Raw genomic sequence first — 16022 nt, 5'->3', positions numbered from 1 at the left:
TTGGACATGGCATCTTTTCAATAGCATCAACCTTGGCTTTATCAACTTCAATACCTCTTTCAGAAACTTTGTGCCCCAAGACAATACCTTCATTAACCATAAAGTGGCACTTTTCCCAATTCAAGACAAGATTAGTTTCTTCACATCTCTGCAAAACTCAATCAAGATTGCTTAAGCAATCATCAAAAGAGGAACCATAGACGGAAAAGTGGTCCATGAAAACCTCACAAATCTTTTCGCAAAAGTCAGAGAATATAGCCATCGTGCATCTTTGAAAGGTAGCAGGTGCATTACATAAACCAAAAGGCATACGTCTATAAGAAAAAGTACCAAAAGGGCATGTAAAAGTAGTCTTTGATTGATCTTTAGTTGACACAGGTATTTGAGAGAAACCAGAATAACCATCTATAAAGCAATAATGTGTATGTTTGCATAGTCTTTCTAGCATTTGATCAATAAAAGGTAAGGGGTAATGATCTTTCTTAGTAGCCTTATTTAATTTATGGAAATCAATTGCCATCCTATAACCTGTGATAATTCTTTGAGGTATCAATTCATCTTTATCATTAGGGACAACAGTAATACCTCCCTTCTTAGGGACACAATGGACAGGACTTACCCACTGACTATCAGCAACGGGATAAATTATACCTGCCTCCAGAAGCTTGAGTATTTCTTTTCTTACCACTTCTTTCATTTTAGGATTCAAACGTCGTTGAGGATCACAAACTGGTTTGGCATCAGCTTCCAAATTTATTTTATGTTGACATAGAGTGGGACTAATGCCCTTAAGATCATCCAGAGTATATCCAATAGCAGCACGGTGCTTCTTTAGAGTTTTCAATAATCTTTCCTCTTCATGCTCTGAAAGGTTAGCGCTAATAATAACAGGATATATTTTCTTTTCATCAAGATAAGCATATTTAAGATTATCCGGCAATGGTTTAAGCTCAAACACGGGATCACCCTTGGGTGGAGGAGGATCCCCTAGGATTTCAACAGGCAAATTGTGTTGCAGAATAGGTTCATGTTTAAAGAATACTTCATCTATTTCCCTCCTTTCATTCATAAACATATCATTTTCATGATCTAGCAAATACTGTTCTAAAGGATCACTAGGAGGTACAGCAATAGAGGCAAGACCAATAATTTCATCCTTACTAGGCAATTCTTCCTCATGATGTTGTTTACTAAATTTAGAGAAATTAAACTCATGAACCATATTATCCAAGCCAATAGTAACAACATTCTTTTCGCAGTCTATCTTAGCATTAACAGTACTCAAGAAGGGTCTACCAAATATCTTGTGGGGAACTGAGAACAAGAAAATCAGCAGGATATTTAGTTTTCCCACACAAGACTTCAACATCTCTAACAATTCCCACTGGTGAAATAGTATCTCTATTGGCGAGTTTAATTGTGACATTGAAAGTGCAACTATACCTAGGTGGTTTTGGTAATTCATAACAACATATAGCTCATTAAGCTAATGCTATTCCAAGACTATTATTTCAGGAAAGCTCAATGAATGGCATGGCATGGATGATGAAAGTGGATCCCTCAAAATACTAAGGACAAAGGATTGGCTCAAGCTCAAAGGCTCAAGACTCTTCATTTTATATTTTAGTGATCCAATATCACATTGAGTCTATAGGAAAAGCCAATACTACCAAGGAGGGATGAGGTGTTGCTTAATGAGCCTCTTGCTTCATGTGCTTTGTGATATGCTCCAAAACCCTCAGCTACTTTCCCACATCCACAAATGACCTAAACCCAAAGCCAAAATCGGTCACACCTATTCTTCCAATCCGGCGCCACTGATTCCAAAAGTCATAGCCACTGCCACAAGCCCTAAGCAAATCGGTCCTACCGACAGGGATCTCGGTCTCACCGAGATGGGATTGTAATCTCTCTGTTTCCCTTCGTAAGGTTTCGGTCTAACCGAAGTGAGCGATTGATCCCACCGAGATTGCAATGTAAACTCTCTGTTTCCCTTTTGTAGCATTTCGGTCTCACCGAAAAGAGCAAATCGGTCCCACCGAGTTTACCTGACCAACTCTCTGGAAAGCTTATTACCAAAATCGGTCTTACCGAGTTTGTGTAATCGGTCTTACCGAGATTACGTTATGCCCTAACCCTAACCGAATCGGTCTCACCGAGTTGCATGTCAGTCCCACCGAAAATCACTAACGGTCACTAGGTTTACTAAATCGGTCCGACCGAGTCTGTTGAATCGGTCCCACCGAGTTTGGTAAATTGTGTGTAATGGTTAGATTTTGTGTGGAGGCTATATATACCCCTCCACCTCCTCTTCATTCGTGGAGAGAGCCATCAGACTAAACCTACACTTCCAACTTACCATTTCTGAGAGAGAACCACCTACTCATGTGTTGAGGCCAAGATATTCCATTCCTACCATATGAATCTTGATCTCTAGCCTTCCCAAGTTGCTTTTCACTCAAATCCTCTTTCCACCAGATCCAAATCATATGAGAGAGAGTTGAGTGTTGGGGAGACTATCATTTGAAGCACAAGAGCAAGGAGTTCATCATCAATGCACCATTTGTTACTTCTTGGAGAGTGGTGTCTCCTAGATTGGCTAGGTGTCACTTGGGAGCCTCCGACAAGATTGTGGAGTTGAACCAAGGAGTTTGTAAGGGCAAGGAGATCGCCTACTTCATGAAGATCTACTGCTAGTGAGGCAAGTCCTTCGTGGGCAACGGCCATGGTGGGATAGACAAGGTTGCTTCTTCGTGGACCCTTCGTGGGTGGAGCCCTCCGTGGACTCGTGCGGCCGTTGCCCTTCATGGGTTGAAGTCTCCATCAACGTGGATGTATGATAGCACCACCTATCTGAACCATGCCAAAAATATCTGTGTCTCCAATTGCGTTTGAATCCTCCAAACCCTTCCCTTTACTTTCTTGCAAGTTGCATGCTTTAGTTTCCGCTGCCTATATACTCTTTGCATGCTTCCTTGAATTGTGTGATGATTGCTTGACTTGTCCTAAGATAGCTAAAATCTGCCAAACTCTAAAATTGGGAAAAGGTTAAGTTTTTAATTGGTCAAGTAGTCTAATCACCCCCCTCTAGACTTACTTCAAGGTCCTACAAGTGGTTTCAGAGCTTTGGTCTCCATTTGCTTTGATTTCCATAGCTTTTGGTGGTCATAGCCTTGGTTTCACAACCTAGGAGAGTATGGCGTCTAGCGAGGGACATTATCACCGTAGAGGTCCTTACTTTGATGGTACTGATTTTGCTAGTTGGAAGCATAAGATGAAAATGCATATTCTCGGACATAACCTTGTCGTTTGGGCAATTATTTGTATTGGCTTGCAAGGTGAATTCTTTGATGGGAGAGAACCGAACCGTGAAGCGAATGCGGAAGAATTGAAGACACTGCAATACAACGCTCAAGCTTGTGATATCATCTTCAACGGATTGTGCCCCGAAGAATTCAATAAAATCAGCCGTCTTGAGAATGCAAAGGAAATTTGGGATACTTTGATTGATATGCACGAAGGTACCGAATCCGTCAAGGAATCCAAGTTGGATGTGCTCCAAACTCAGCTTGACAAGTTCAAAATGAAGGATGGTGAAGGTGTCGCTGAAATGTACTCTAGGCTTGCACTTATCACAAATGAGATTGCCGGCTTAGGGAGTGAAGAGATGACCGACAGATTCATCATCAAGAATATCCTAAGAGCATTGGATGGAAAGTATGATACCGTGTGCACATTGATCCAAATGATGCCAAACTACAAAGATCTCAAGCCAACGAAAGTCATTGGAAGAATTATTGCTCATGAGATGTCACTCAAGGATAAGGAGGAACTTCACAACAAGTCAAGTGGTGCTTACAAAGCCTCAAGTGAAGCCCCCACATCATCAAGTGAGAAACAAACCTTCAATGAAGAATTGAGCTTAATGGTGAAGAATTTCAACAAATTCTACAAGAGTAGAAGCAAAGAAAGAAGCTCCAAGTCAAGGTCTTATCATGACAAAAGATCTTCTAGTCGAGAGCGCAATTGCTACAATTGTGGGAGGCCTGGACACTACTCCAATGAGTGTACGGCACCCTACAAAAGAAGAGAAGATTCTCCAAAAAGAAGAAGCAAAAGAGAAGAATCACCACCAAGAGAGAGGAGGACTAGAGATGATTGTTATGAACGAAGACCCTCACGGAGAAGCAAGGATTCTGAAAGGAAGGACAAGTCATCAAGGAGCTACACAAAACAAGGACATCAAGCTCATGTTGGTGAATGGGTATCCGGCTCCGACTCCGACAATCACTCCGACAGAAGCTATCACTCCGACTCCGAACATACTCAAGATGAAGGTGTTGCCGGTCTAGCACTTGTGTCAACCAACTCCTATGACATATTTGATTCACCAAATGAAGGAATTGGAAGATGCTTCATGGCCAAAGGTCCAAAGGTAACACATCCTGAGTATGTTGATTTCAATAGTGATGAAGATGACTTGCTTGTGGATGATGATTTACTTGTTGACAACTCTAGTGATGAATACTATGATGAAACGTCAATTAATCATGCTAATCAAACGAATGACAATGATAAGGAGAAAATTGAGCTTCTAACTAAAGAACTAAACACTCTAAAGTTGGCTCATGAAACTATCTTCGAAGATCATCGAGAACTTTTAAGGGCTCATGAGAAGTTACGCTTTGAAAAGCTCAATCTTGAGCAAGAGCATGAGTTCTTGAAGGCAATCAATGATGATCTCCGTAAGAAAAGTTCTTCTTACATTGCCAAGCGTTTACTCTTATCTACTTACATGCCTCAAGTCAAGTCTGGTAACAAGTACAAGAAAGATACTTCCTCTAGTAGTAACAATAATAATGTTAAATCCAATATTGTTGCTTCTAGTAGTTCTCTTGATTCCACTAATGATTCTCTTAGCCAAGTTACACTTGAGCAAGAAAATAACTTATTGAAGGGAATTATAAAGAAAGGTGTTTACAAGAGCCTTGCCGGGGGTAAGCAATTCGAGGAAATTGTACGCAAGCAAGGAAGACACCGGAAGAATCAAGGTGTTGGTTTTGAACGAAAGTTCAATGCCAATGGTGTTGAGTGGGAAGAAGATCAATACCCCAAGACGAAGTTTGTTCCTCAACAAGAGAAGTATGATCCTACTTCCTTCAAGGGAACACAAGCTCAAGATGATCTTCCTCCACAAGACCATAAGAACAAAGGCAAGGATAAGCTTCAAGAAGAGATTGATGCATTTGAAGAAGCACCTAAGGTCTTTGTCAAGTGGATTCCCAAGACTACGTCAAGTTCTCCTTCATCAAGTACAATTACAACTCCAAGGATTCCCATCAAGATGATGTGGATTCCGAAGAAGAAGAACTAGAGAGTTCTTGAGGGTGACTCCGCCAACATTCTTTCACTCATATCTTTATGGCAAGGACAAGTGCAATCAACTTCCACATCTTGCACTAGTTCAAGGAGTCACAAACCCTCATGTTGGTAAGGCAAGGGACAAGGTAACCTAATGATTTCATGGATATCATCTTGTGTGTGCATCACTCTATGTTTATGGATATTCTTGTTTGTTCCTTGTGGGACTAACCCATGTAGGCAAGTTGAAAGTGCAACTCACTCCAAAGGATTGCTCCAAATGATCTACTTCAACATTGAGCATCCACATCTTCAACACCTACATGAAGTCATCATCGAAAAAACCCAAGGTTAGTTCATCCCTCTAAAGGGGGGATCTCACATCTAGGGGGAGCTTAACTCAAAAAATTGAGTCAAAGCAACTCTAATGGTGTGAACACATAAATGCATTATCTAAAAATGGTAACCCCACTTGAGATTAAATGATGAGTATGACCTATGATCAAATGTTCTCATTTGACTCCTAAGTCAATATACTCATATATAGATGACCTAGTCATCGCCAATTGTTTGATAGATGCTAAAATTGGTTGTGCATGCTTTGCCACATATTTCATTTGCCATTTTATTGTGTGAGCATGTTGGTGCATATTTTACTCATTCAACGACATCCACTTGTTGTTTTGATTGTTTGGTTCATTCTTCATTTGGCCAAGTGGATGGACAAGAATGCCTAAGAACCCTCTCTAGCTATCTATGTTTTTCTCGTCTCAAACTCTATTCATGCTACATCACAAAATTTGATCAAGTCAGATTCGAACCACTCTGTGTGAGGAGCACTCGGAGTCCCCGATTCGTCATAGACTTAAACTTCCAAAACCTCTTTGTGATTCTCGGTCTGACCGATTCCTCCATTTCGGTCCTACCGAGATCATTAAGTTGATCAGAGTTTTCAATCTCGGTGAAACCGATTTGAACTTTTCGGTCACACGAGTTGCTGTAACTGAACACAGTTATGCATCTCGGTGCCACCGAGTTGTTCCACTCGGTCACACCGACAGGGTCGGGCTATATATAGACACGGGCAAAATTTTGGAAATTTCTCCGAATCCCTTCGCCCGCGCAATAGCTCGCTCTGCCATCGAAAGTCTCCGGGTCGTTTCCTCGTCGCCAGCCGCCTCCTGTCGCTGGTCTCCGCCGCCGTCAACGGAATTCAACCCCATCGTTGTCGCCGTAGCGAGTTCAGTGGGGACGGCGGGGAGGCGGTGACTGTGCGTGGGGCGGCAGAGCAGCGATGATTCGAGGCGAAGAGAGGAGGATGAGTGGCGTAGAGGCGGCGGAGGAGCGGCGGAGGGGCGGTAGGAGCTCGACGCTGCGGCCGGCCGGCTTCGTGTGGCGGGAAGAACGGCGGAGGCGGGCGGCCGTCGGGCATGCAGGGCGCGCCTCCCCTACCCCCGGTGGTGGGTCAAGGATAGAACAAGCTCAGCTCGTCCACGACCGCGTCGTGGAAGCCATTACGACAGCTGGACCTCCGGCGAACTTTCAATTTGAAGCAGAGGCCAAAATCGAATCGGCGGCTGCGGGGGGCAGTCGATGCTAGTACGGAGAGGCGGGCGGTGTGGCGACGGTCGAGCGGCTTCGATTTTGGGCCAAATCGGCCGTGGTCGCGCGGAAACGGGCGGAAGGCGGTAGGGCAGTTGGCACGCGGCTGGCAAATTTACATCTCTTGCATGTGAAGATGTATATTTATACGGCGAGGTGTTATATTTTACATCTTCGGAAGGCGCAGATGATTTTTTTTTTCATCTACATCATCGGTTGGAGATGGGTTTTTGACCTCGTAGATGCAAAAGTTTAGTTATTTTGCATCTACATCCTCCATGTACTCTGAAGTCTTCAGTATAAAAATATTCTTCCAAGTCGTTCCAACAACTAAATTACGACGCAGCCGCCATTGACCATAGCAATTTTTGTGTACCCTCGTGGGCATGCCAACTGCATTTTCCAATTGGTGCGTGCTTGCTCCAAGCTAGTCTTTTTCTTTCAATGGAGCTCCAAGTAAGTCTTGACTAATGAGAGACCATTTTTTTCCTATTAAGACAACACATTAAATCGTGGAAGGGACCGCTCTTGTCGAAACAACTTGCCACTGCGACAGTGGCAGTGGCAGTGCCTCCCTCGTTCTTTCAGTCACGTCAGTTCTTACGTGAGGAGACAAGTTGTGAGCAGTGTGAATGTGATTACGAAAATTCAGTGTCAAATCGACCATTCAGTCCATATTATTCCGATAAAAGATAATATATTAATATCAAGTTTTTTTTGCGGGTGATATATTAATATCAAGTTGATACTATTAGTCATTTCAATCCAAAATAAGGGCCGTGGCCCTACACTTGCATACTCCAGCGAGTTTCTGGTACTCAAAAGAGTGTCACAAAACACGAAGTTCAAAGAGTTGCCACCAACATCTTGCGACAAAATAATCTTTCTAAAATGTTTCGATTAGCGAACCAACATGTGGTTGGATGGTTAGAGGGACTGTGTCCATCAGGGTTCAAATCCTGGTGCTTGCATTTATTCCTAAATTTATTTCAAGATTTCCGGCGATACGCATTTAGTGAAAGGAGACGTTTCCGTCAACGACGAGGCACCTACGGTGACTTCGTAAATCTCAAGATGATATGCCGGTTCAGTCTTTCGGAGATGCTCATAGGGATAGGGTGTGCGTGTGTGCGTTCATAAGGATGAGTGTATGCGCGTGTATGTGATCGTTTGTGTCTGTACTGATGTTAAAAAAAAGTCCCGATTAGCACAAGAGTCGCGGAATAGGATGAAACCGACAATGCATGCACGATCCTACTTGGCAGTGTCAACAGCTCGCTTGCATGCAGGAAGCGCCGTAGGGAAAGACGTATCGTTTGCTGATCGTGCGGGCAGTGTCGTGTGTAAAGAATTTCGTGTTGAGATGTCAGATCTACTTGCGGTGATAGGTAGCACACCCCAACTGTACCAAAAATACGACGGGTATCCATTAGACTTCACCGTCGTATGGGCGAGAAGCAGGGGATAGACTACCCCGCGAGGACACATGGCCACAGCATGTATCACCTCCAATAGCCTCTACTGCCAAATTTCCACAGTCGCTGGCTCTATCGGCCGCATCAATGTGTGTATCTATGCCGAAGGGGTCATGAAGAATGAGATGTGAACGTTGTAGGAGAGGTCGGCCCTCACCGGACCAGGTCATGATCTAGTGCTCCCTACCCGTACAATCTTCCCGACGATCAAGATGCGAAAAGGCATCACGCCGTCAGCAACCAGAACCCCCGTCCCCAGACTTTGCGGACTGGAATAGGGTAAGATCCACCATCACGGCCGCCACCACCCTACCCTGTCCCTATAGCCATGGCGACACGACAACCACCAATAGGCACATGGGCCGCCGCCACTAAGCCGCTCCCCAGCAACAAGGAGATGAGCCAACCGTTGTCGTCGGCCTGACTGGCTTAGCTTGATGGCTTCTCCGGCGACGAGAAGATAGGCAGGAGGAGATGGGACGGGGGTGGCGGCGGCTAGGGTTGCGCCCAAGCCGTTCTCGACCGTTCACTACATATACTGTTACTAATTGAAATCCACATTAACAGTTGAGTTGTGTATGTGACTATGGAAAGCACAAAGGCGCGCACGTACGTACGTCGATTTAATCCAACAGAACTTAGCGTAGTCCTCCTCCCCATGACAAGACCTTTATCGTGAGGATGAAATCCAAGGCCTCAGCCTAGCCACTGCTAGGTGCGACAGTGCATTCGTAATTCAGTTTCGTCGGCACGTAACAAGACAGTGAACGCGAATGAGAAAACTCAGAGCCGATCGACGGAAACACGATCGATCAATATCGTCCACCATTGTACGTACGAGTAGACCACATGATGACCGATTAATTGCGCTGTACGTGTGATGATTACGGGAAGCAGAAAGCCAGGGGCGGTTCGTACGTTCTACGTACTGTACGTGAGTGTGAAGTATACTTGGACTCCGACTGAACTGGGGTCAGCTGTGCAACTGTTGGATCCATACGTGAGGTCACCTGGCATGTCATGCGTGCGTGCGTGCGTGCGTCCACGTTAGCAAATTACTACTCCGAGCGAGCCGATCCATCCATGAAAAAGCAGCAGGCACGCGCACGAGGATATGCCAGCCAGGAAGCCACCTGCCTGCCAGACGGATTGGCTTCGGCGCTTGCGGCGACGGCGACGGCGGGCCGGCGGGCGACGGACGGCCCCCGGCCCACCCTGTCGCATCGCGCGGCGCCGGTGGTACGCGCGGCGCCTCCAGCCGGGCCGATGGGTGCCCTGGGAGATACGGCGTCGTGAGGGGGGACATGTGCGGAGGGTGGCAGCCCGGGCGCGCCCAGCCACACCCCCACTTTCCAGCGCCATCAATGCGCGGCGCTGCGCTGGCGCGCCTCCGCCCCTCCGTTGCCTCCGCCCGCTCCCGCACGTCGCCCTCCCCCCTCCCCGCCACCGTCCACGTCGTCCCGCCGAGCATGCAGCTCAGCTCAGCTGGTGTATCGCTTGCGCTCCCCGGCCCGGCCCTGCCCGTATGTATATATCACCTCTCACGGCTCGTGTAAAAGCTACAGTTGTACCTACCTGTCTATCGAGTGTCTACAACACACACGCGTCCTCTACTCTACCTGTACGTTGGTACGCACGAGCTGGCGGTCGAGGTTGGTCGGGCGATGGACTCGATCATGGAGCGCCCGATGGTGGACGGCAACGGCGGGACGATCGGGCGGAGCAAGTCGGACCAGCTGCCGCCGGCGCCGGCGTCGGCGTCCACGGCGCAGTCGCTCAGCCGGACGGCGTCGGCGGAGACGGTGCTCAGCACGGCCGACGTGACCAGCCTGTCGCGCAAGTCCAGCTTCGGGAAGCGCTCCGCGTCGGGCGGCAGCGGCGCCGGCGGGAACAGCCACGGGCGCAGCCACATCCGCAAGTCCCGTAGCGCGCAGCTGAAGCTGGACATGGAGGACCTCGTCAGCAGCGGCGCCGCGCTCAGCCGCGCGTCCAGCGCCAGCCTCGGCTTCTCCTTCACCTTCACCGGCTTCACTCCGCCGCCCCGGGACATGATGTCCTCCGCCGAGCTCGCGCCCTTCAGCGACGACGACGTCGACCTCGAGGCCGCCGATACCACGCGCCGCAAGAGCCTCATGGCAGAGCCCACCCTGCCCATATACCTCAAGGTACGTACAGTACTCCACTTGCTAGTACCAAAGCAGAGCAAAAACAAACACATGCAACTGACTCCTAAACTGAGTGCGCCGGGGCGGCCATTGCCATGCGTGCATGCAGTTTTCGGAGGTGAAGTACAGGGTGGCGGTGAAGGGGACGCCGAGGGAGATACTGAGCGGGATATCTGGGTCGGCGAGCCCCGGCGAGGTGCTGGCGATGATGGGCCCCTCCGGCAGCGGCAAGACAACGCTTCTCAGCATGCTCGGCGGCAGGGCCACCGCCGCCGACGGCTGCATCTCCTACAACGACGAGCCCTTCGGCAAGTCCCTCAAGCGCAGGTAACTTCACATACCTAGTTCTACCCAGTTAACCCTAGCAAAGCTAGCCATAGCTAGAGTAGGGCATGCTTAGTTTACCTCCCATTAATTAGGCCCTGCGACGAATAATTTCTCATTAATCAAATCAAATCGTGTCGCGTGGCTTAACACGATGGATGCATGGGAGGTGCATGAGGTACGTGTAGCCCATGCTACAGGTACGTCACGTACGTGTAGCCCATGCATGGCCGTTGCCTGTCAGAAGTGTCGATCGGCTAATAAAGGAGGGCTTAGCTAGGCACGACTCACGGTTATCCTGCTAATCTGTCCTGGTCGATCTCGTGGCTCTTGTTCTTCCCTCGCTTGCCGGCAAGATAAAAGGTGGCCTCCAGCTGCCTGGTCTAATTAGGTGAAGACTTTTTCTTTTTCTCTTGAGATAGAGGCTGCAAGTAGCTTGACTTGTCAGTCTGTCGTTGCATTATTTTTCTAAGTAGTTAGGTTGTCACTCACTACGTGATGTCTTTGTCTTGTGTCTGTTCCTGTCCGTGTGACTACAGTGAAAATTTTCTTCTTCCTCCTCTTCTTAGAAAAAGAATGACGAGTCTTTTCCTTGTGAGCTTGTTGGTGCACTTGTTTTTGGGTCAATAGTGAATTTCTTTTTTGAGAGCATGGTAAATAATGAGTGGCGGGCTATTTTTTATATAATAAGTGGCGACCTATCGTGATTTTTTAGAAGTTTTTTTAGGGAACTTTTTGAGAAGAAGTGGCGACTTACCCCGAAAAAAAAGAGAAGTGGCTACTTAGTGGTCTTTTTTAGAACACGGTACAGACGCGGACTCTCGCATATACATGCATACACAGTGGGGAGACAAGGGGTGCCAACCAGGCCTGGGTCCAGGCGAACATGCAAATATTTCCACTACGGCACTGAGTATTTCTGCTAAAACAGTGTATTAGCTTTGTATTCCTTTGGTCTGGCCCTCTCCAAGCTAGTTTAGCAGCTCTTGCCCCGGTCCATTTAGATTTCCTGGCTCCGTCAGTGTGCATACACTCATCTCTATGAACACAAACATAGACCTTACCCCTATGAGCACTTTCAAGAGATTGAGCTGGTATATTTGACGAAATTATCATAGGCGTCTCGTAGTCGATGGAAATATCTCCTCCCACTGAACACGGATCGTCGAAAATATGGTTTTTTTTGAGACATTCCTGAAATAAATGGTAACTTGGCAAGTAAGGGTCTAGGGCCTGTGGCTGGGCCTTGTTTGGGCCAGGCGAAGTGCAACACAAACGGCGGTCCCCTTCTTCACCTAAAAAAAAAAAGGCTGTCGCCTCTGGCCTGCTAGGCGAGCCGGCGAGTCTTCTCAAACTCCGGCGACTCTGTAGTGTAGCCTGTAGGCATCTCTCCGGCATCAGGACGTTCGCCGTCGCCTTCCCTAGTGTCCTGATCCTCGTCTCCTCGTGTTCTCTTCACCGTTGTGTCATGAGTCATGACCACCACCTAGCCGGGTTCTCTCTCCTCCACCCATCACCGCAAATGTCAAGAGTCAAGACGACCGACGACGATCTCTTGGGCGTCCGCTCATCATGGTTTAACCAGTGGCTAAGGCCTGCGCTTCATTGGATCACAGAAGTGAGTTAGAACTAGTACCTGCTTCTTGGTAAAGCAGCGCGTGGCGAAGCCACCTGCCTGTATGTAACCTGTTCGGCAAAATTCCTAACCCAGGTCACTTCTGCATAGTCCTGATGGCTTCTGGTTGCCGGCTGAAACCAACTACATGTATCTTTTGCTTGTCGTCAGTGCATGCACTGTTTGTTTGAATATTAGGATTTGTGAAGCTAGAAGTAGGCTTGGATGTCCCTCTAGTTATGATGCCATTGCTATTCTGACATTTAATTGGATTTTTACTTGGTTTGCAGGATTGGATTTGTGACTCAAGATGATGTTCTCTTTACTCATCTTACTGTGAAGGAGACACTAACATACGCAGCATTACTTCGTCTCCCAAGAACAATGACCAGGGAGCAAAAGAAAGAACGGGCAATGGACATCATATATGAACTGGGCCTCGAGAGGTATATCATATATTTTCTTTGATTTATAAGCATATCTGTTTTGATATATAGCAAGGTAGTTTAGTTAATTGTGTGAGCGTGTTTGAAGGTGCCAGGACACTATGATTGGAGGATCTTTTGTGCGTGGGGTTTCAGGGGGTGAAAGGAAAAGAGTTTGCATCGGAAATGAGATTATAATCAATCCATCTTTGCTTTTCCTTGATGAGCCGACATCTGGGTTGGATTCAACTACAGCGCTTAGGATAGTTCAACTTCTACATGACATTGCTGAGGTAACATGAAAGTAAATTACGCATTAGCTGTCCGCCTGTCCCAACAGTTCAGTTGAACTTTAATTATGTTTATTTGATGCAGACTGGGAAGACAGTGATCACCACGATCCATCAACCATCCAGCAGGCTGTTTCATAAGTTTGACAAGCTTATCCTCCTGGGCAGAGGAAGTTTGCTCTACTTTGGGAAGACAGCTGAAGCCATGCCCTACTTTTCATCCATTGGATGCAACCCGCTCATCGCAATGAACCCAGCAGAATTTCTACTGGATCTTGCTAATGGCAACACTAATGATGTTTCTGTTCCTTCCGAATTAGATGACAAGGTGCACATGGAAAATCAGAATCTGCAGGATACTAATTCCAAGATTAACTTAAGGCCATCAGCACAAGATGTTCATGAGGTGAAGAAATGAAAGCAATGTGCTTGTGTTGTGAGTAGACAAATCGTTTTAGATCTGTACGAATAATTTGTATGTGATTTCATGCAGTACCTTGTTGATGCTTATGAGCATCGAGTGGCATATAAGGAGAAGAAGAAGCTTCTAGCACCACTTCCGATCAGTGATGATATGAAGGCAACAATAACATCTTCGAAACGAGAGTGGGGCACAAACTGGTGCCAACAATATTCCATCCTCTTCTGTAGAGGTCTCAAGGAAAGACGGCATGATTATTTGAGCTGGATGAGAATCACCCAGGTCATAGCTACATCAATTATCTTAGGTTTGCTCTGGTGGCACTCTGATCCCACCACACCAAAAGGTCTACAAGATCAGGTATATGCACACAAATAATTATTTGATACATGTAATGGATAATTAAATTGGTCAATTTAATACTTCTACAAGTAATTAAGGATATGTACCATCATAAGACACTGCCCTCTCGTCTATGCAGGCAGGCTTACTGTTTTTCATAGCCGTGTTTTGGGGTTTCTTTCCTGTGTTTACTGCCATCTTCACATTCCCTCAAGAGAGGGCAATGTTGAACAAGGAGCGTGCAGCTGACATGTACAAGCTCAGTGCATACTTCTTGGCCAGAACGACAAGTGATCTGCCACTAGACCTTTTCCTCCCAGTCATATTTATGGTGATTGTCTACTTCATGGCAGGCCTCAAAGCAAGTGCCATGCGTTTCTTTCTTAGCATGTTGACCGTCTTTCTCAGCATCATTGCTGCTCAGGTATGGCAGTCAAAACTGGTTCAGTCATACAATCAATGCCCATGACATCTCTTATATTGCTGTTTGTGAACTAAGTAAACCTAGATATTTTATATTCTGAAAGTTTTTTTCTGCTATTTAACCATGTGGCCACCATCCATGCTCTAGTTAAAAAAGACTTTATTTTGGATTAATAAAACAGAACGAACATCAAATTCATGTTAAATACTAGGCCTCGAAATAAATAGATGGCAAGCAAAAAAAATCCCTCGGAAAGAAGCACACCGTTATCTAGTCTATCATTTCATCAATGTGTTGCTTATTAGTAAGGGAAAAGGTTTCCTAATCTATATTATAATATTGCACGGTACCTCAAAAGAACATTAACAGTGATTTGAAATCTATGACTCAAGAAGGAAGTTGTATGCAGGGACTAGGACTGGCAATTGGAGCTACCCTCTTGGATATCAAGAAGGCAACTACTCTAGCTTCAGTCACAGTCATGACATTCATGCTGGCAGGAGGGTTCTTTGTAAAGGTGAGAGCGAGTACTATTCGCACCTATCAACCGATACAAAGCTGAATTATTACTACTCCCTCCGTACCAAAATAAGTGTCTTTTATTCAGTACAACTTTAGTATAAACTTGTAGGGAGTACTATGGAAGGGGCAAGGCTGAATATTGCTTCTTGAACAAACATATGTCTTCAATCTTGTAATAACTAGCATATGGCTTGGGTTACTGACTATTTGCCCTCCTTTCCCCTCTGATCTGCAGAGGGTTCCGCCATTCATATCCTGGCTCCGGTACCTGTCCTTCAACTACCACACGTACAGGCTGCTGCTGAAGGTGCAGTACGACCCCGTGCCAGACATCCTGATGACCTCCGTACCTCTGGATAACGGCGTGACAGAAGTCGGAGCCCTGGTTGCGATGATCATCGGGTACCGGGTGCTGGCCTACCTGTCCCTCAGGCGAGTGAAGGCTTCGAACGGCTAGCAGGGCAAGTGAACTGGAGGGCACTCCTAGTTCTTACCGGCTGTTTTTGATTGCATGTAGGGAAGTCTGTATTTATATTTGCGCCACGAGAAGATGGATCTTTTTTTTCCCACTGTTCTGTCTTTCTGCTACGTCCAGAGCGCGAGCAATGTACTGCCTGTTGCTAGTTAACTCGTGGAACAGATTAATGTGAACAGTGAGCAAGAAAGTGCTAGCAAGTGCTAGCCGTTAACTGTCTTCTGAATGTTGACACTCCATGTTTTTAGTGATTATTGGAATGTTACAGTGAAGCCGGCGACCTCAAATCTAGAGCCTGATGACCTCCGTGCGCCCAGCGTCGCCGCCGCGAACTCTCGGCCATGGTGGCGACTCTGCCTCTCCTGCTCACAGAAGTAGCCGCCGACGTCCGGCAACACACCGACAGGTGTGCTCCATGTAGCATGGAAAATACTAGTCGGAGGTGGAGGTGGAAACCAGCCGCCTCTGAAGCGAAGCGCGGTGAACTCTTCGCGGACCTGGGGTCGGAGAGCCGGAGCTGCAGTTGACGGCGAACGACCGTGAGGCCGGTCCGTCCAGCACTATCGGCACGAAGGTTGTTT

General features: G+C 46.7%; 1 protein-coding gene across 1 annotated transcript; it reads left to right on the top strand.

The window, feature by feature from the left end:
* Positions 1 to 10000: 10000 nt before the first annotated feature.
* Positions 10001 to 15673, top strand: LOC119291456 (ABC transporter G family member 22-like). Its single transcript, XM_037570209.1, has 9 exons — positions 10001 to 10603; positions 10713 to 10930; positions 12833 to 12988; positions 13077 to 13260; positions 13343 to 13663; positions 13751 to 14038; positions 14160 to 14444; positions 14854 to 14961; positions 15202 to 15673. Exons 1-9 carry the CDS (start codon positions 10103 to 10105, stop codon positions 15421 to 15423), a joined length of 2283 nt encoding a protein of 760 aa, XP_037426106.1. The 5' UTR covers positions 10001 to 10102; the 3' UTR covers positions 15424 to 15673.
* Positions 15674 to 16022: the final 349 nt, after the last annotated feature.

This window comes from Triticum dicoccoides, chromosome 4B (genome assembly GCF_002162155.2).
Source record: "Triticum dicoccoides isolate Atlit2015 ecotype Zavitan chromosome 4B, WEW_v2.0, whole genome shotgun sequence".
NCBI lineage: Eukaryota > Viridiplantae > Streptophyta > Magnoliopsida > Poales > Poaceae > Triticum > Triticum dicoccoides.
Note: the sequence above shows the minus strand (reverse complement) of the source record. Positions and strands in the feature narration are given on the sequence as shown.